At 43.4% G+C, this 19,710-nt stretch overlaps 1 protein-coding gene across 1 annotated transcript in view; it reads left to right on the forward strand.

Annotated features, from left to right (window-relative positions):
- The window catches only part of kdm6a (lysine (K)-specific demethylase 6A), a gene marked incomplete at its 5' end in the record, with an annotated part of 44,060 nt that overhangs the window by 7,690 nt on the left and 16,660 nt on the right, over positions 1 to 19,710 (forward strand). Inside the window, 7 exons of the mRNA XM_080478097.1 lie at positions 3,306 to 3,364; positions 7,739 to 7,859; positions 11,165 to 11,219; positions 11,650 to 11,684; positions 14,799 to 14,892; positions 17,853 to 17,979; positions 18,901 to 18,999. Coding sequence (XP_080334223.1) covers positions 3,306 to 3,364; positions 7,739 to 7,859; positions 11,165 to 11,219; positions 11,650 to 11,684; positions 14,799 to 14,892; positions 17,853 to 17,979; positions 18,901 to 18,999 — 590 coding nt within the window. The remainder of the gene's footprint in view (positions 1 to 3,305; positions 3,365 to 7,738; positions 7,860 to 11,164; positions 11,220 to 11,649; positions 11,685 to 14,798; positions 14,893 to 17,852; positions 17,980 to 18,900; positions 19,000 to 19,710) is intronic.

Consider the following 19,710-nt stretch of genomic DNA (forward strand, 5'->3'; position numbering starts at 1 on the left):
AAAACAAATGATTACTACTAAAGACTACAATCTCAACATGAGGCCAATTTGAATGAAACCTTCTGCTGCAAAATACAGTGAAATGTCCTCCAAAAAAGCCTTCTCCATTAGTTGTTCTGGATCAGGATTGCACCAATCCACATTTTTTCTCTCCCCATCCTTTCCCAATATCTGAATTGAGATATCTACCGATACTATTCCGATACCAGAGCTCTGTTTGCTTTAATATTATCATTATTGTTGATTTCATGAGGCTGTAATAAACTCCTCTCTACAGGCAAGTATGAAATGTACGAATGCATGCATGTAGTCTCTCAAAAGGCAACTTGAGGTTAGTATAAGATCAGAAACGCCAGCGGTACAAAGATTTTTTTGTTCCATTTGGACAATGTGGTGGTCTGCGTGATGTCGTCATCTCATAATAAGCTAGTTATATCTTTAAAACCTCAGAATCACTTTATTAATCCCTGGGGAAATTCTTTAGCTACGCAGCACAAACAGCAGTGATTCCTGCGCTAACGCAGCACAAATGATTGGCACTATTTTCACTGAGTTTTGTGTGGAGTAGGACGCAGCTTCACGGAGGTGTGAATCGCCTCCTGACAGCGTGGAGGAGCTGCTTTTCAGTGTTTTGATGCACTGCTGTCAGTGCTGTTCTCGGCGAGCTTTCGTTTTAAAACGGTGATGCCTGGCTGCAGAGAAACCGCCTCGCTGTACAACGCCTTTGCAAAAATCCACATTTCTGTCTTGCTTTGTGGTGTTTTTAGCGTAAAATACGTCCAAACAGCGACATGTTGTCGGGAAAAGTTGGATAACCACAGTGCTGCTATGCCAGTCTGCTTGCTGGCTGAAAAATGTGGGATGGATTTGCTGACTTATTACTCCGCGTCTCATCGAGACCCGCCTCCGCTCAGGAAATCCATTCTACATTTTTCAGCCAGCAAACAGCAGCGGCAGGGAAACTGAAAGTCATTTCAGCCGACAGCAACGCACAGACGATGCTCATGGATCGGAAATCTCCGCAGGTTGGATCGAAATAACATCGCGGCCCGGACACAAACCTTCTCTATTGTCAATGAAACAGTTCTGGGAAATGTATTTCTGAAAACATTTGTCAGCAACTGAACTTTCTTCTTGTTCTTTTGGGAGTATTCAGGGGCCTTTAGCCCGTTCCTATATTTGCTTAGGTCTACTGTTTTTCATGATCCACGAACCCCTTATCACACCAATGAACAGCATAAAGTAACTTGTTTTTATTGTGAAGCGAGGGCCTAATATAAAGGAGACAGCCTAACATGCACTGATGCAGTATGATCTTATTAAATGTTCTGCTATCATAGTCACAATATAATGAGCAAGGATTAGCAAGTAATCTTTTGACTTTACTCACTGACTTGATAGTTTATATGAGATAGTATCAAATTCATCAATTCAGTGTTTTTTCTCTCTGTACTCAATGTTTTTATTAAAGGAATACTCTGCAGTATCTGCATTACTCATCACCTCCAAGACAAGGAGGCATCAGGGTGTAGAGTGATGCAAAGGTCCTGGTAATTTACATCAACTCTGTGCAGTAGGTTAAATACTGATTATAGTCCTCCAGGTTGCCAAATAAGCCACTAAGGCGCTGCCCTCAAACACCAGACCTAACTTACAGTGGTCTTCCCCCTACGCTGTCAGAAAATCCTGGTGAGAACCCTGTGCTGGTTTAAAAAACATCATGTTTGATACACATTTCCCACATTCAAGATTTCCATCAGAACACAACAGTCATTCAAGGTATTGACCACTTTGAACATCTGGAGATTCCTCTTTACTTTCTAATAATGAAGATTCTGGAAATCGTCCTCGAAACGGCCTGTAAGACCCCATGAAGGCTTCACTGGAAAGGTTAAAGGAGATTGTGGTGGGAAACCATCAACAAGTTAAAGTCTTAACCGTAATATTTCACAGCGCGTTGTCTCTGTTCAGAGCATCAGATGTGGTTTGTTATCATGGAGCTGCAGCAAGTTCACCATCAGAGGGCTGTTGACGAATCATTTGTTGGTCAGCTCTGATTTTGGCAGTTGATAAAAGATATTTAAAGAGCAAAGACGCTTCGTGTGTGAGAATAGCTCACATCCTGTCAACCAGCATGTTAAAGTTGTGCATGTTAATTAGAGATAAGTTGCTGTAAAGTTGGAATAAGGCATGTAAAAGTAAAAAAATTTTTTTTTTAATTTAGACAGTCTTTAGAAATACTCTTGGAAAAAAATGTTTGAGGATTTGGCTGTTATATACTTGGGTGTATTCTGGAAAAGCAGTCAATAGTTAAGATATAAAAATGCATGTTTAGGCTCACAAATCAACCTTGAGACAATATTCTATAAATGACTTATAACCTTCTTGTTTCACACGTTTTATAGTATCTACGTCAAACAACTTTTCCACACCAGTTGGTTTGTTATTTATAGAAACTTCAGGGTACAGACCTACACGTATAGAAAAAATTAAAGTGCCATCCAGTTAAATAAACAGGTCCAGTATTTTGTATTTGGAAGATTGGATCACTATAGTTGTTTTGCTGAATTCTTTTTCTGTGCTTGATTTTGGCAGCGTTTACGCTGCAACGTTTCAAGTTAAAACGCAACGTTTGTGCACCTTTTATTTCTGAAAAGTTTTGCCGTTTCCACAGTGGTGTCCCGTTTCCATGCAAACAGCAGAAATTTTGAAAAGGATGTAGTGTGCATGTTGCTGCTGTTGGTTGTTTTTGTGATGAAACCACACACACATTGTTCTTATTGTCCATCTACTGAGCATGTGCAGAAGTATTCCTTATGGCCATGGTGTGTACACAGTAGCAGCGTATCAGAAAAGTTGCATTTTCAAAAAAGATTGCGATTTCATTGGCTCTGAGCGCCGTTTTCAATTAAATTACCTTCAAAACACTACGAAATGTTTCTGTTTTCACTTGGTAACGTTGTCTTGGAAACGAGGCCTTAAGGGTCGAAAGGTTTTGGTTATTACTTGGGTCCGGCTGACCTTCAGTTGACTCTCTCGTGTTTGTGTGTCTTTGAGCGTGTGTGTTTTTTGAGGGGTTAAAGTTGGTTTCCCGCTGTGCAGAGACGACGTTCAGAAATATAATGATGAAAATTGCTGCTCGGTGTATTTGCAGTGGCGACAGGATTGGCCGGTTTCAGTAGTGGGCGCTGCGCAGCTCTTTCCTCTTTCATGTGATATTTGCAAGCTCATTAGCTTCTCGCTGTGTCGTGCACAATGAATAATTTAATTCAAACACCTCTTATTTTTTTTTTCCCTCCCTCCAGAATGCTGCCTTTTTGTATGGCCTTGGCATGGTTTACTTCCATTTCAACGCATTTCAGTGGTAAGTGCTCTTATTTTTATTCATTTTTTTAACATCGTTCCCATTGCCTGCTTACGTAGCTTAAGCCTGTTTTATGCTTGGTTTTGTTTTTGCCGTCATTCAACTCAAACAACTTGATTTATCCCCAATGGGAAGACCACAGGTACTCAAACATGGACGTTCCAGGACCAACGCTTCATGGTGTAACACCCTAGAAGAAATAATACAGACATTCTGAATATGTAGTTCAGTTCACAAGACTCAATTCCCTTAAATGTCAGTACTATGGAGGATTTGTGGAGCCTCCACCTCACAACTTCCGGGAATCTAAGGGCGTTTTCACGTTCCCCTGTTTGACGCGGATCAGAGTTCTCTTTTGGGACTTTCTGGGAAAGTCTGTTTCGTTTGGGGAAATGTGAACGCACCGTGAACTCGGTTCCGGATTTTTCAAGCGGAATCTGGTCCCCTTCAAAACACTGGTCTCTGTCCTCTTTGAAACAGACATTGGAGCGGGCGGGGTGAGGGTTGAGGGGACATGACGTGGCGCGCAATGCAGTTTTTGGGTGCACGAATCTGTGAAAAAGACGCGGAAAAGAAAGCCGGAGTCCTGTAACATTTGTTTTCGACTGGAAAATGGCTCGTGCACAGACGTGGAGTAGCGAGGAAGTGGTTCCTTTACAGGCGATCTATCTAGCGGGTGGGATGAGAGGACGGGACGTTCGCAATGCATTCTGGGTAGTAAACAAACGGCTAACCCTGCGAATCAAGAGAAGCAGATGCAGAAAGAAAAAGTTGGAAAATATCTCATGGGCAGTCGTGGATTAGCGAGGAAGAAGTAAAGTGGAACAAGTAATGAAAAAGGCGCTTATTGATACCTGGTCTGAAGACTATATATCGCGGTTGTTTGTGGCTACCCAATAGCCACGGGCTAACTAGCCTTGCCACCACGGGCTAAAGCGGCGGGACTTCCAGTTTCGGTCCGAACCGATCAATCAGCCGTGTTTCTTCTTTACTTCCTCTCTGGTCAGTGATTGTTTGGTCATCTGTCCATGAGAATGTCCGTGTATGAACATTGTTCTCTGGTTTCTTTACAAAGAAAAAGAAAAACAATGGCACCAACATGTGGCCCAACATGCCAAATACAGAATCTTTCAGTAGTTCTGTCATAATGGATGATTTTTATTTATTTTTTCAAAATGTTGCTTGGCAAACAAACTTACCTAAAATGAAAGCACATAAAACAGAAAAGTTGACAAAAACTGCAATATTGATTGTTTCATACCTAGTTTAGTCCACTTCGTTCCAGCATGTCCACCTGAAAGCTGTTAGTTTCATGTCGAGTTTTCAGGAGGGAGGCGATGTTATTCTTTGCTTTTTACTGCTTGAGATTATATGTTGGTGAGAGGAGAAGGAAGCTTTGGCCTCCGTTGCATGAGAGTAAAGGACTGTTTGGCTGTCCTCGTGTTCTATGGATACAGTTCTTACGGGAGCCACGGATTCGACTGGAGTGTCCTCGCGTGAACTCGCGGTTTCGCTGTAGTGGGAGGAGCAGATCGGCTCTGTGGCACATCCAGCGGCAGCAGCTGGCCCGGTATTATCCGTCATCGCCTCCTACCAGCGCGTCTCGTGTGTTTATTGCTTCCATATGGTACCACAACAGCACTTTATCTGTTTTTTTTTTTTTTTTTTTTTCTCCTACGTTTTGAGTTGTTAAAGCCTCGCGGCCAATTTTATCATCCTGATTGGATGCACTGGATTTGTGCTTGTTTAAGCTGTGCGAGACCACGGCTGTTGATGCATCCATAGCATCCATCCTTGGAGAATTGTACACAATTTATTTTCTCCTGCAGTGTCTGTAACTGGAATGTGTTGGGTGTTTTATGATGCTGGCCAGGCTGCATCCCTCTTTACTCCGACATCCATTAATATGAGCTCCGGAGCCTCCATCGCCCCCCGTGGCTCAGCCTCTCTGGGGATTCTGCTCCTGAATGTGTGCGCTCAATTATATAAATTTAGAAGCTGTTTTGGGAATACATTGACTGCACATCCCTGCACTACCATGAGGTACACAAGCTCTCTGAATTGTCTTTAATTTTTATTTTAAGGCCCGTTTAGACGGCAACGATTTCAAGTGAAAACGCAAAATCTTTTATTTTGGGTGTCCGTTTACATGACACCGCTACTCCCGAGTCGCTTGATCCAGCCACTGGGAGCAGTTTGGGGTTCGGTGTCTTGCTCAAGGACAGTTTGACATATGGCTGGGGGAGATGGGGAATTGAACGTGCAACTTTCCAATAGCCACAGCCACTGCATTGCCCATTAAGACGAACCCGCCGCAGCTTGATCGTAGCCCGAGTCGGGCGCTTTGGGCAGCAATCACATGTCTTCATTAGTCCAGAGCCGTAGCTGAGTGCCGGGTTTTTGAATCCATATGCATGAACAGTTTTAGTCCCCGGGGGAAATGTGTTGATGTGACTGGGGTGAGGGCCATGGTGTCGGTCCCTCGAGGACGGATTATGTCAACTTTTGAGGCCCAAAGGAATGCCGACCATTGAAACTCTTTCACATACAAGCACGCAACAGGACAAGAAACCATTTTGTCACATGGTCGATGTGAGCGAGGGGCAATCATGCCTTTAAATCTCAAATACGCACCATTAAGCATTCGCAGAGTTGTCCAGAATCGGGTCTCTGTCTTCTGTTAGAGGCCATGTTTTTGGCTGCAGTCGGCCTTATGCTGTGTGTCGCTGCCTGTTCAGCTGGAGAGCTTCACTTTTCATTCAGCCAGTGAGGGAGGAGAGGGCGAACACACAGCAGGGAGGGGAGGGAGGGAGGAGCCAGATAAACCAGGGGCATGGTGGGAGATAGGAGGGGAGGAGGGAGAGGGAGCATTGAGTTCAGTGTGTGTGTGTGTGTGTGTGTGTGTGTGTGTGTCAGCTCTGCCGATTCATACAGGAGAGGGGCTCCGTGCTGACACGCAATAGCCATTGTTGTCATAGCGACGCAGTGAGCGGGTTCAATCGGAGACCACTGTTTGTTTTCGTTTCAATCCGCTCTCGTCTCTGATGAGTTTATTTCAGTGTGAGCGGAGGACTAAAGTCAGCGCATCAACTCCCGCCCTCCCAGCAGCAGTTGGATCAGAAAGAACCTGCACACACGGCGACTGCATTTAGTTCCTGGTCATTTCAGCTAGAAGAGCATGTGTCCGGCCAATTCTCAGATGGTTTCAGCACTGTGACAATGGGATTTAGTTTGCATTCATCCTGAGCTGATTTTATATCTCGTAGCTCCGGACAATCGTGACTCAACCCCGATTCCAACCCTGGCCTTCAAGTTAAAAGGTCACTGCTGTAACTTCCAGGATGCAACCTCAAATTATCTACATGTTGGCAGATAATTGAAAAATGCTAGTTCAATTAAGAATAAATTAACAGATTTCTTTTCAATGTTTGATGTACGGCTGGCAGGGCGCGGAAGGATCATTCAAAACCCCATGACACCCATTAGTGGTGATTTAGTTTTTTTTCCCGATCATAATGAGCAATTTGGCACAAAGATCGGCAATGACGCTGCCAATTAGTACATGGGGGTGCCAGCTACCTTGCTATTGTAGGTTATCTAGCTTCCTGCATTGTGTCGTCTATATTGTCAGAAGTGGGCAAAGTCTTGTGGGTGGCGCCAAAATGTAAATGTTTTTGCCCCGTAAGGTGTGTGCTGTTAGCTCTTTAATTTTGCAGCTTCTACGAAAGTTACAGTTACTACACCATCATCTGGACCACATGCAGGGTCAGATGATGCAAAAGTCACTTTCTAATGGTTTTCCAACAGTAATAAACGCCCCCATACCTGGAATGATGCCCCAGAAATGAAGAAAGTCTGTCCCCTCTCCCCCTGGCTTGTTTCAGTTTTTAAAAAGTGTTTTGCTCCAACGAGCCAATCAGAAATCAAACCCTATATAGTGTCATCAGGGGTTTACCCAAGCCCAATCAAGGGCCTACCTTGACTTTCTGCAGCTCTGCTCTGGCACATGGCACCACGAGAGGAAGTACTGTGCGAAGGTGGTTGGAGGTAACGCATAGCCTTTGTGTATACGTTGTGTGTTGAGTGTAAATTAGGCTTAAGGGTGACGGTCACCAGTCTCCCACAACTGACACATTCATTCAAACATACTGCCCGTATAATTGAAGGGTCTCCAACTCAACTCAAACACATTTTTGTGACTGAGCGAACGCCTGTAGTAGCGCTGGGAAAACTCTTCCATCAAGAAGAAGAACATCCAGGTTACACTCACGGATCCTCGAAATGAGAATATTCTCACTGTGAGGAAACTATTTCAATGCAGTCATGGCTGAATAATTCTGCACTCTAAATTCGATCTCTCTTTGTCTTTTTCAGGGCAATCAAGGCATTCCAGGAGGTGCTTTACATCGACCCCAGTTTCTCCAGAGCTAAAGAGATTCATCTCAGACTGGGCCTCATGTTTAAAGTCAACACAGACTACGAGTCAAGCTTAAAGGTAAACCCCCGACGACTTGAATGAGTCGCTAATGTCTGCTCCATTGTGACTCTGATTGTTTTTGATTAAATCATGATGGTCCTGAGTTGACACACTGGTCACTGATTTCATTTGCACTTTAAATTAATGTCTTTAGATCAGAAGTGAATATTAATTTGCAGCAGTGTTGATTGAATTAGTGAAGAGCTGGCGCTGCGTTTGGATATACAAATCAGTGAGTTGGAGCTTCCATTCATACCGGCCCTTACTGTGAAGCATAGAAACCTCGACATGAACCCCTCTCGCAGTTCAGATTAACAAACGACGGGCAGATCAAATGATCCTGTCTGTCTCCAGTCTTCTGACACCTGCGAACCGTCGACATGAAGAGAGTAACAACATCTCTAACCTATGGATCCACTGTTGTGCGAGAGTCCTTTCAGGGTTAGTCTGCTATCTGATCCCAGCCTTTGTCGCGCTCCAGACATCACGTCACACCAGTTTTTACTTTCCATATTCAAACTGTGACATGTTATTTGCTCTGCTGGTGTTGGTTTTGTGTAACGCAGTGGTATTCTGGTCCATGTGAGGCGTTCAGGGGCGGTTTGAGCACTAGAGCGCGGTACACGAATAAATGTATCGACACTGAGGATCACTTTTAATAAAGTGTTTATGATCTTTCGTTCCGGACGGTGTAGATCACTGAAGGTTGCGTGCGGGTGTGCCTTGATGCAATGTTGAGCTGAACTAGCTGCACATGCTACACGTCCTCAGCGTGTCTTGGATACACTCCTCCTTTTCAGTCTGGGCTCACTGCCAGCACGTCACACACACACACACACACACTCGCACGCACGCACGCACACGCACACACACACACACTCTGCCCCAGTTATCAAGCTCGCTCAAAGCAGCAGTGATTGAATAAATGTAGAGATGGAATTGAAGACATTTTTGAATTGAAAATCCTTTTTTATAATTTTTATGTGTTCCAGTTCTCCATTTCCCTTTTTTAGAAGGTAAAGTATCTAAACCCTCCCTGCAGTTTATAAAAATGCATTATAATCCGCTGGTTTTATTTCACATTAGAGGTGTTGGGTCTGATACAATCTGTTATTTCGTTTCCAGTTTGCATTATTTATATCTGTTTTATTAATATCTTTTTTGTTTTTTTTTAATGGTACCTCCAATACGTGAACTGAGAATGATAACATGCCACTCAGGCTTTTTCAAGTCAAACAGTAACCCTTTCTTGCATTTTGGCTGCCGGTTTTACACAACACTGGAGTTTACACTCTCCGAAACCTGCACTGTTTCGAAACACTTTCGAAATTGTCCCGTCTCCACCTGAGACATTGTTCGTTCATAGTTTCTCTGAACACGCGCAAGATTGGTAACCATGGTGAATTAAAGCTGCGTTGTTGTTTTTTTAAATTCTAATCTTGAGCAGAGTTGCCAACTCTCACTTGTTTAGTGTAACGGAGGAAAACGCAACTTTTCTGAAATGCTGCTGCTGATCATGCACACCTCGGCTGTAGTAAATAGTTGTTCTGCTGCTATACTGTTCTGTCATTTAAACATGAAATTGTTCTATGATGATGCTTTTTCACTTGAAACGTTGTCGTGTAAACGGAGCCTAAATAGTCTTTACGTAGATGTATATATTTCCAAATTCTGCTGTATTCACTTATTTCTGCTCTGACGACAGCTCCTGTTGCACACTGTTACAGAGAGACTGGAGAGTAAACAATATTTTCTATCAAAGACAGTTACGATTTAAATTGCTTTTCTTACTTTAAAAACACTCCCATACTGATTCACCCAGTGCAGTGTGTTCCTGCTAAACCCAGCTCATTAGGAATAAGGAAACGTGACGGTGTTCATCAAGGTGACGAGCTGGCTGTCTCTGTAGAGCCGGGCAGCCTCGGAGGAAAGCTTTGAACTGGAAAAACGAAAGGTGGTGAGGTAGAGGGAAGGAGGAGGAGATGAGGAGAGGTGGTGTGTGTGCCTGCCTGCTCCAGCTTTGAGGTATTGTGTGTCATCTTTCTGCTCTCTCCACTGCAGCCGTCTGCTGAATAGTAATCAGTGACACCAGGATAGAAGAGTGGGAGGGAGGGGAGGGTGGGGGGGTGGGGGGGTGAGGTGAGAGAGGAAAAGAAAGATAGCGAGTCGGGAGAGAGAAAGAGAGTGAGGAAAGCGAGACATGGGGAGGGAGGTGGAATACCAAGCTGACAATCCTGCTGCATTATCTGTAGAGCAAGTGTGAATGGAAAAGGAAGCGTAGAGGAGACGGAGGGAGAGATCTGCAGGAAGGAGGATGCTGAGGGGCTTCCAGGAGGAGAACGATGTGGAAACCCATCTATAGGTAACGCGTTAACGTCCTGTGGCCTGTGATGAGTGTGCCTCGTGGTTTTATTCTCAGCGGTGTGTGTGCACGTGCGAGTGTGAGGGAAGCCGGTCGCTTCTGGATTTTTAGCCATCTGACATTGAGCGTGTGCAGCGGCTTTTAACTGCAGCTAAACATTGTGTCCCAGGCAAGATGAGAGACATGATTTTTAGCATGGCGACGCATGTTCCTATTGTCATTAAGCCACAAGTACAGGCTGTTCCATTTGCTGGTACCCGGAGATTCCTTCTTTTCTGACCCAGATACTTCATTTAAAAACGCCGGCAGCAGCGTGCGCCGGCATCGTGCAGCCTGGTAATTGCAATTGAACCTTTCACCTTGAAGCCACTTATAGGTGCACGTCCGAGTCTCTCATTAACCGAGGTGCCCACCGGGTTTCAGCATCATGTCAACATCTGTACGAAGGAGTAGAGGCAGGGGGAAGCCAGAGGCAAAGCCTCCGGGCGCTCTTATGTTCTCACGCTAATCTGTTCAATCGCTGTGAATGGAGGTATTGACTGGTCGTGTGCCACGCCTTGCCAGCCAGGCTAATCCTCTGCAGACATCTGCCTTTACCCAGCAACCCCAGTCCAGCTGATGGAACAGGATGTCATTAATACCGCTGGAGATCTTCTCTTTTTTCTGACTTTTGTTGTCCGTTCGGAACAAGTCAAGTGATCCAGGGATAAGAGTATCAGCGCCTCCAGATACTCCTCTCAGATTACGGTCACCAGAGTTCATTCATAGTGCGTTGGGGGAATCTCTTGGGGCTTTCCGAAGCAGCCTGCATGGAGGGCAAGAGAGCCTCCCTTGGATTTAACCTCAATAACACAAGAGCTTATGAGGAAGCCAGTGTCTGCCATCACTTATAGGAATTAGGTGAAACGTAGCCTGTGTACATCCATTCATACTAAAACTGTCTCCTTTTATCCTTCAACAGCATTTTCAGCTGGCTTTGATCGACTCCAATCTCTGCACTTTGTCCAAAGCTGAAAGTAAGTAGTGCTTCTATAATTATCTCAGCTCACATGGCAACCAGCCTCACACTCGCTGCTGCTGCTGCTGTTCTTGTGTGGCACGCTAAACCCGACGCCGGCGCTACATCGTTGGCTCTATATAGCACACATTCACCGGGTGCAGGAATATTTCTACACAGAGCAATTTTTTTCCTCTCTGCCGCGGCTTCCCTGCTGACTCTGCCCATGTCTGGGGTTGCCTAGGAGACAAGCACAAGGAGAAAGAGAGAGCGAGAGCTGGAAGGTTTCACACACCCACTGCGATTTCAGATTATATGTACACTCTCAGGGGAAAGTGTCCTACTCCCCCCTTCCATCTGTGATCCATACTGTTCAGTCTGTACCCACTGAGGTCCACATGAGGGCATTCTGCTGAACACTAATTCTTCTTTCTCTTTGTTTTTCACAGTTCAGTTCCACATCGCTCATTTGCATGAGATCCAGGTAAGAAGTGATTAATAATTGTCTTTTTTTTATTTTTATTTTAATTGTCATGTTTACAGTGACAGCTCTGGAGGTGACAAGTTGGTTTGCATAGTATTTTGTAATTGTGGCATATCCTGTGGTCATACACCGATCAGCCATAGCTGCAGCACAGGCAGGGTGCACACCCTGACCCCTGACCACCAACATGAGCACCAATCGGATCTCTGCCGGTCTGATGGACCTGGTCTTCTGTAACATCACTTGGATGGAAGATTGCTTCGCTCATCTTGGACCACGTGACTCAGTAAGCCGGTGAAGGGATCGTTCTACTGGGAAAAGCACTGCCATCCACTTGGATTTTACCTGGACACATAGCACCTGCGGAAGCTTTGCTGCACACCCCTGGACACACTTCAACAGAAGCCCAACTCTGCGAGAGGCAGCGATTGAATGAAACGGTTAAAGAACACAGGAACCAGGTGTCCAAATGCCACAGATCTCAAATCCAATGGAACGTCTGTGGGATCCATGAAGACCTCGGCTTGCTCACGTCATGGATCTATGGGGGCTGCTAACGTCAATGTGCTAGATACTTCAAGGCACCTTCTGAGGTCGATCCAAAGTCCATGACCCGATGGGTCAGGGCTGATCTGACTGACGGTCGAAATGCTCTGTGTGTGTTGTTATGGCTGATCAGTGTATGTCCTTCATTCTTCTTTTTAAATTACTTTATTATGTATATTGGAACCAAATTCTTTATTGAGGTGGCTTGTAGGTTTATATAACACACTTACCATCTATCATTGACCAGAGCAAGACATGACAGACTTCAACACATTCAACTCTGTAATTCAAAAAGAGTGAACTTCTTACTGGAAATTAGAAGAGGGAAAAAAACACAATTAAACATAGTATTTACCATGCATTAAACTTGTAAATCATTTGGTTCTTATGAAGGAGAGTCAATAGAGTGGAGGAACTGGTCCGAAGTCGTGAGATATTTCCCTGTTTAGTCCCACATTCTTTCAAATTTTAACCTGCTGTGTAACAGTTTGGTTCATCAAAGTTTGTTTCATCTTTACCTGGAAATTTGATAGACTTTGAGCATGAGGTTAGTTCAAAGAGTCTTGTTTGTGTTTGAAGAGTCTTTTGTCTACCTCCAACAGTTGGGATCTAATCCAAAGAGTGTGGCTCTGGTTTGAAGGTCATAAATATAAAGAGTCACCTTCAGTTTTTATTCCGTGATCAAGTTGATAAATCCAGCTGTGTTTCAATTTGGTTTTTAAAAGAGATCTTGGTTAAAGAATCTTTTATCTACTCCATGATAATGTCTGAAACAAAGAAAATATACTGGGCCAAGCTTAAATATTTTAAAACGATTACAATTCAAGGTTTGAATTTAGAAGCACATTTGAAAGAATTTGGATCTGCCTGTAAAGAGCAAGGTGTTTTCGTGAGTACTGCTCGGGTCTAAAGAATCCAGTTGGAGATTAAAGATTACATGTTAAAAGGCTGAATTTATTTTAAAAAGTAAATTTTTTTAATGGCCCAGTTGTATTGTTAGAAACTCTACCACTTCCACTCAAGCTTCTAACATTGTTTAATGTTAAAAGTTCAAAATGTACTTTCATAAGAGGAAGCTTTTCCCAACTCAGTCATCTGTTCCTGGGGAAGGAAGTTCTCTGGGTTTCTTAGAATAAAGTCAACGTCATTTCCACTGTAACCAGTAAATTGAAATTAAGTGAGACTGGTGTGTTTTGTTCATGTGGTCGCAGTGGCGCTGAGCTTTCAATGGGTTTCTGGACTGTGTATCAAAACCTCTGCACAACAAGGAAAACATCCAAACTCCCCACAGGAAGTCCTCCAAGCTGGGGGTAACCTCAGTTTGTGGAGAAAAGTGTTGATTACTACTGCGCTGTGCCATTTCTGTAGATAATTAATCTCCCAATGGGGATTTTTGATCATGCCTGTCTGACGACAAAATACCCAACACCTAAAATATTGTGATCATGTTTTAAGGAAATAATTTCCAAGCAAGTGTCTTGGACCCCCCTGTACGAGTCATGTCATGCTCTGAGATACTGCCGACAAGCCAGAAAAGACTTGAAAATTTGTTTGATGCGTGTTGTGACAATAGGCAGCTCCTCTGGATGCACTGATACCAACTTTTTTTTAAAGGACAAGCACTACTCTTTAGCTGCCTGCCGATAACGGAGTTCTTATTAAAATTCCATTAAGCCTAACTCATGCGTGAAGGCTCTGGACTCTATACTGGTATCTGTACCTGTGCAACCTAGTGTCTCCTCTAGTGTTTGGCTTCATTCTAATGTTTTGGCAAATCAGATATCACAAAGAGTGTCCTTGTGTATCTTGATCTCCAAAGAATAAAGGTTTGCTTTAACAGAAAGGATCGTTCAGCTGCAGGAGAGCATTGCTCAAACCCAGTTGACGGATTCATTCAATCCCCAAGGATTGTAAAGCTTCATTTATACGACTCCTATGAGCTGTATCCGTGTTTGGTATCAAGCTCGGACCTCTTCATCAGTCCAAACAGGAAGGAACCGCTAAGAGCTTCAGTCTCATTTATATGCCCCAAGTGTCAACGTTTACCCGGAGGTGTCTCTATAGCGAGCAGACAGGAAGGGGTTCAGGACAGGGTGCATGCGCTTCTGCACGAAGACTATGGCTTTTAAAAGCGCTTAAGTTTAAGCTTATACACTTATAACACTGAACCCACACATACACACATATTTTTCCGCATCGCACCAGACCCGAGGTCAACAAAGTCGCCGAATTAAAACAAAACCGCGGGTTCAGTTCGAAGCAGACGGCTCACGTTTCTCACAAAAAACAAAGCGCGCTCCGCCGTTAATGCGCACATACATTTCAAGTGCAGACACACACACACTTAAAGCTGCCAGACGTGTTGAGTCTGGCCTGTCCTCTTCCACCTCGACCCTCCCCCGGGTGTGTGTGTTTGTGTCTGTGTGTTCGTCTGGCTGCTGATTACGAGTGTGAGGAGGTCTTTAGACTCTTTGTGTCTGTCCACTTAGAGCTGTAAAACATTGACCCTCCTGTCTGGCTTCAACAACCTCTTTCTCTCTCTCTCTCGGTTTTTCCTGCGACCCGCAGAAGAAATACAGAGCGGCGAAGGAAGCGTATGAGAAACTGCTGCAGACGGAGAATCTTCCTGCGCAGGTGAAGGCGACCACTCTGCAACAGCTTGGTGAGTGCCCATGCTCTCGGAGGACAATACTCTCATCCCCACACGTGGAACGCAACACGCTCCTTAAACTACTCTCGTACCACCTTGCACAGAACCGTGTCCTAAGCTGGGTTTTTTTTTTCTCCCCCAGAGAACATTCTTTGCGTGCTGCGATCTGTGCGTTGTTTTTACTCCCCCCCCCCCCCCCACCCCCCACCGCCGAGGATCGTTTACATCTAAATGGATGCCGTTAGCCTGCATTTATGAGTTCATTTAGGAAACTATGCCACTCATAAATGTGCTACAGTCGACATTTCAGGACGCAGGGGAGAGAAAGTTTAACTCTGTCGGGACACTGGGGGTTGCTCAGGCTGAGCAGTGGGTTTTACCAGGACGCCACTTGGAGAGCAGAAGGGTTAAGGTGTTTATCTGAAGTCTGACTGTGTGGTTTAGAGGAAATTAAATAGTGGAATCAGTTTGTTTGGCTAAATTGTGTGTTATAGGGTGTTCAGTTGAGTGTTGCAGTAGTTCATGTAAGGCTACTGAACCACAGCTGGGTGGTATAAAAAGGAAAAACCTGGTCACGTTACAGTATTTTTAAGGTTGTTTTTTTTCATTGGTCGCCAATACGTTTTGGAGGCTTTTAAAATACTCATTATCCAACCATATTTGCATAACTTCTACAATAAACTGAAGCCCCATTTACTCAACAGTGTTTCAAGTGAAAACGCAACAGGGTTTTTTCGTTTCACAAACGTTTTTCGTTTACATTACAACGTTTTGAAAATGTCTGCTTCTACAGAAACACTGGAAGAAATATAATTGGCATGTTGGGCCACTAGTTGGTGCTGTTGTTTGTTTTTGTACTGAAACCACACACACACACTAATCAGAGAACAATAAACATTAACAATGTTCGTACACGGACATTCTAGTGGACAGATGACCAAGTTGGATTGTTATTATGGTGATTGTCAAAATAAAAGTACCAAGTCCCAAGAGAATATGGACTGGGAGTCGTGACATCACGGAGGAAACATTGTTCTGATTGGCTCTACTGAGTATGTGCACAACTACTAGATACTACAGCCACAGTGTGCATGTGCAGGAGCAGTTTTTCTGACATCTACAAGAGTCTGGACATTTTCAAAAAGTTGTGTTTTTAGTGGCTCCTAGCACCGTTGTCATTCAAAGTTGCTCTATCAGAATCCACACCAGAAAAATGTAGGACCCATTTTTTAGTTGTTGATCTCGAATACGTTGTCAATTCCTTTCTGAAGGAGTATTGTCTTTCCACTCATAGAAACACGTATTTCCAGCATTTCAATTTTGCAAAACGTCCCCGGGTTTGTTGACATCTTGGCGCTTATGATTTGCGACTGGAAAAACGATCGACACATCATTTCAGACTTTTCTCGTGGCTTGAAGACTCTTTGAGAAAGTCTGGCTTGTTTGTGGGTTGAATCGGGTCAAATGCTCATATTCTGCCTTGAGCTGCCGCGACGCCATCTTTGATATCCCAGAAATTCTTGTGGCAGGTTTCCCAAGATGACGTCAGTTAAGAAACATAAACAGAGTTTGATGGCCGCAAATTATGGTTTGTTGGTTGGAAATGAGTGTTCATGGTCTTGTTTTGGTTTATTCTCTGCCGAGGTGCTTCCTTTTATGGGAAGTAGATTTTAAAGATTTATTCTGGGAGAGTAACTTCAAGCAGAATATCAAAACATAGTGAAAGTTTTCCATTTCCCCTTCAAAAAGTTGCTACTGGAGCCCGAATGCACAATTTGAAAGTATAAGACAAAACGTCTCAAAATGTCTCTTCAGTAATGATAAAACCAGCCTTTGTGGAGCTTTGTGTTCCTTTCAAGAAATCGGAATCCCATTCGTCAAACGTTGTTGTTGTTGGGTTGAACACGCTGGTCCAGAGTTTACCGCAGACTTTCCATTGCACTGGGTCCTCGCTCATTTTCCCACCAGTCTGTCCCTTTCTGTCCTCTGGTTTGCCACTCGGTTCACGATTGTCTTATTTTTGAGTCCTGGGATTCTGCACGTGTTTGAAACCACGGCTCTATTTGGTTCAGGTCCAACTGAATATGGGACCGAGTCCAAGATTTGGTCACTATGTTGGCCCAGGAATTTGGCACACACACACACACACACACACACACACACACACACACACACACACACACACACACACACACACACACACACACACACACACACACACACACACACACTATGTGAGGACGAGCGTTGTCGTGTGTAAAAGGAGTGTTTGCGTTCTGCATGTTGGCCTCTTCCTGTCGTCAGTATCGCAGTGACTCAGGCACGTTGGATTTGATTCATTCAGCGTGATGGAAGACCTTTGTTGGCCTGAGTAAATGTTACACAAAAGCAACTATTTTTCAACTTGCAACAGAGGCACGCAAGTAATTTTTCACTTGTGATGTGTAGCTTTTTGTCCTTACTAAACTTTTCTGAAACTCTTTGCCTTTTGGCTCAAGTTTCCACACATGAAGCCGTGTGTGTGGTCTGTTTCTCTGTTCTGGCAGCTTATTAACCAAACTTCAGTCGCATCTTCGAGGTCACAGCAGGGAAAGCACAGTCCGGATGTTTGTTGTGCGTTTTTGCGTTTTCAGGTGTCTAATCCATTCGCAGGTGGAGAAGCATTGAGTTGTGCAGCCGCCTGTTTTCCTATTGGAGCTGGTTTCTTACTCGCTTGGCATGAGTTAGAGTTTGGTTGTTTGCAGTAGAGGGGAGGAGCTGCTTCTTGTGAGACCTTCTTCAAGTGTGTGAAGAGCATCTCCTCCTCTTTTGTCTGCTCTGGTTAAAGCATTCCAGAAACAAACCAAGTCTTATCTAATCTTTTATCTTCATTACACAATGAGTCTCTGGATCTCCAGTTTTACTCCAGCGTGTCCATCGAAGTCACCTGATGACCTCTGAAGATTAACCCCAATGTTTTGCGCTCTGACCAGGCTGGATGCATCACACGGTGGAGCAGCTGGGGGATAAAGGCTCCAAGGACAGCTATGCCATCCAGTGTCTGCAGAAGTCATTAGAGGCAGACCCCAACTCCGGCCAGTCCTGGTATTTTCTCGGAAGGTGAGTTCAACAAAGGTGTGGCGGGTTTGATTGTTTTAGCTCGGGCAGAGAGCCACAACACTTCTGTTCAGGCTGTTTTCGTGCTTGTGCCGGTTTGTTGGTGAATAATTCTCCACTGGTGTGTGAATAAAGCAGAAATGTAAGGCACGGTTGCTTTATTTGTATGACAGATTTCAGAGATGATGCAATTGAAAGTGCTTTGTAACAGCAAGCGTTTGAAGACCAATGAAAAAGGTGAATAAAAACAAACGGATTAAAATAAATCAGAAATCGTCAAGTACCACCACAGAGAGTAGAATTAAAATGTAGTCGGGGTTGTGAACAATGCATGTATGTATATATAAACTTTTTTGTGCAAGCAGGTTTAGAATCATCTATCGCAAGAAACATGGAGAGACGGACACACACCAGTTAGATAGAAGTATTGTTTTTGGACTGTGATGTTGAACCAGAGCACCCAGAGAAATGTCACTCATGTAAAGGAAGAACATGCAAACTCCTCACAGGCTGCCAACCACTTAACCACCCTGCACACGCACACAAAACCTTTAAAAAAAAAAACCCACACAAACAGAAATTAAAGTTCTAATAACAGTTGACTTGTATTTCTAGTTTTTCTCTGCACAAACAAAATTTAAAAAAAAAAAAAGGTTTCCAGGCACTTGGATTATACACTTTGTAATTTTCATTGCAATGCATTATTGTGTTTCACATGTTACATTGTGAATAAGGAAAGAATTACCAATGTGTTTCAGCTTTTTCTGGCCCCAGTGAAGCTCCTTCAGTGCGTGAAGGCCACAATTCTAAAATAGTCTCAAATAAGTTATGATGTGGCTAAAATGAGTGGAATTATTTTTGCCATTCAAAGCTGGAAAAATTGTGGAGACGGCAGAAAACGAAGTTTGTAATCTTGTCTTCCAGGTGCTACTCCAGTATTGGGAAGGTGCAGGATGCCTTCATCTCTTACCGTCAGTCCATCGATAAGTCCGAGGCCAGTGCTGACACCTGGTGCTCCATAGGGTAAGCACACGTCATGAGGAGATCGCAGGTCAGACGAGCCGGAGGAGCAGTTTTTTATTCAGAACTGAAGCCTGAAAGACCGTTTGTCTCAAACTCACATTCACACAAATCACAGAACTACAGTAGTTTGTAGTTCAGACTTGGTTTACCACAAAACAATCAAATAATTTATTCCATACGGTGTGCAACAAACAACAGTTTAGGTTTTGTTTTTAAAATGTTTTCTATGATACGTTCAACTGTGTTGAAAAGATTTACATCATCAGTCAAAACGTACCAAAAAAACAACTTTAAAGAGTTTACTTTAACCATCATCAAGTAATACAGTTTTACAAATAATGCAACAAAAAGATCATGAACTTATTTAGCCTTTTACATAAAGAATTTTCCATACATGATACGAGACCTTAGCATGAGTAGTCATCCCATGTTGTGACTGTATACAAAACTGAAGAAGCTGGACTGTACCAAAACACCAAAAATAAGAAATACAACAACAAACAACACAGTAAATAAATTAATTAGATTTAGAAAGTCACGTGAAAACAATATCACAAAATGGCAACAGAATAAGTGCTTCATAGTGCTATTATAATTATTTATAATAATAATATATTGTTATCGTTTTAATTTATTATAATTTAAAGCTGTTCCTGCTATTTATAATTATTCTTATTGTATTTAGAAATTATTCTTCTTTTAAATTCTGGA

The sequence above is a fragment of the Lipophrys pholis genome, assembly GCF_963383615.2.
Source record: "Lipophrys pholis genome assembly, chromosome: 13".
NCBI classification, from domain to species: Eukaryota; Metazoa; Chordata; class Actinopteri; order Blenniiformes; family Blenniidae; genus Lipophrys; species Lipophrys pholis.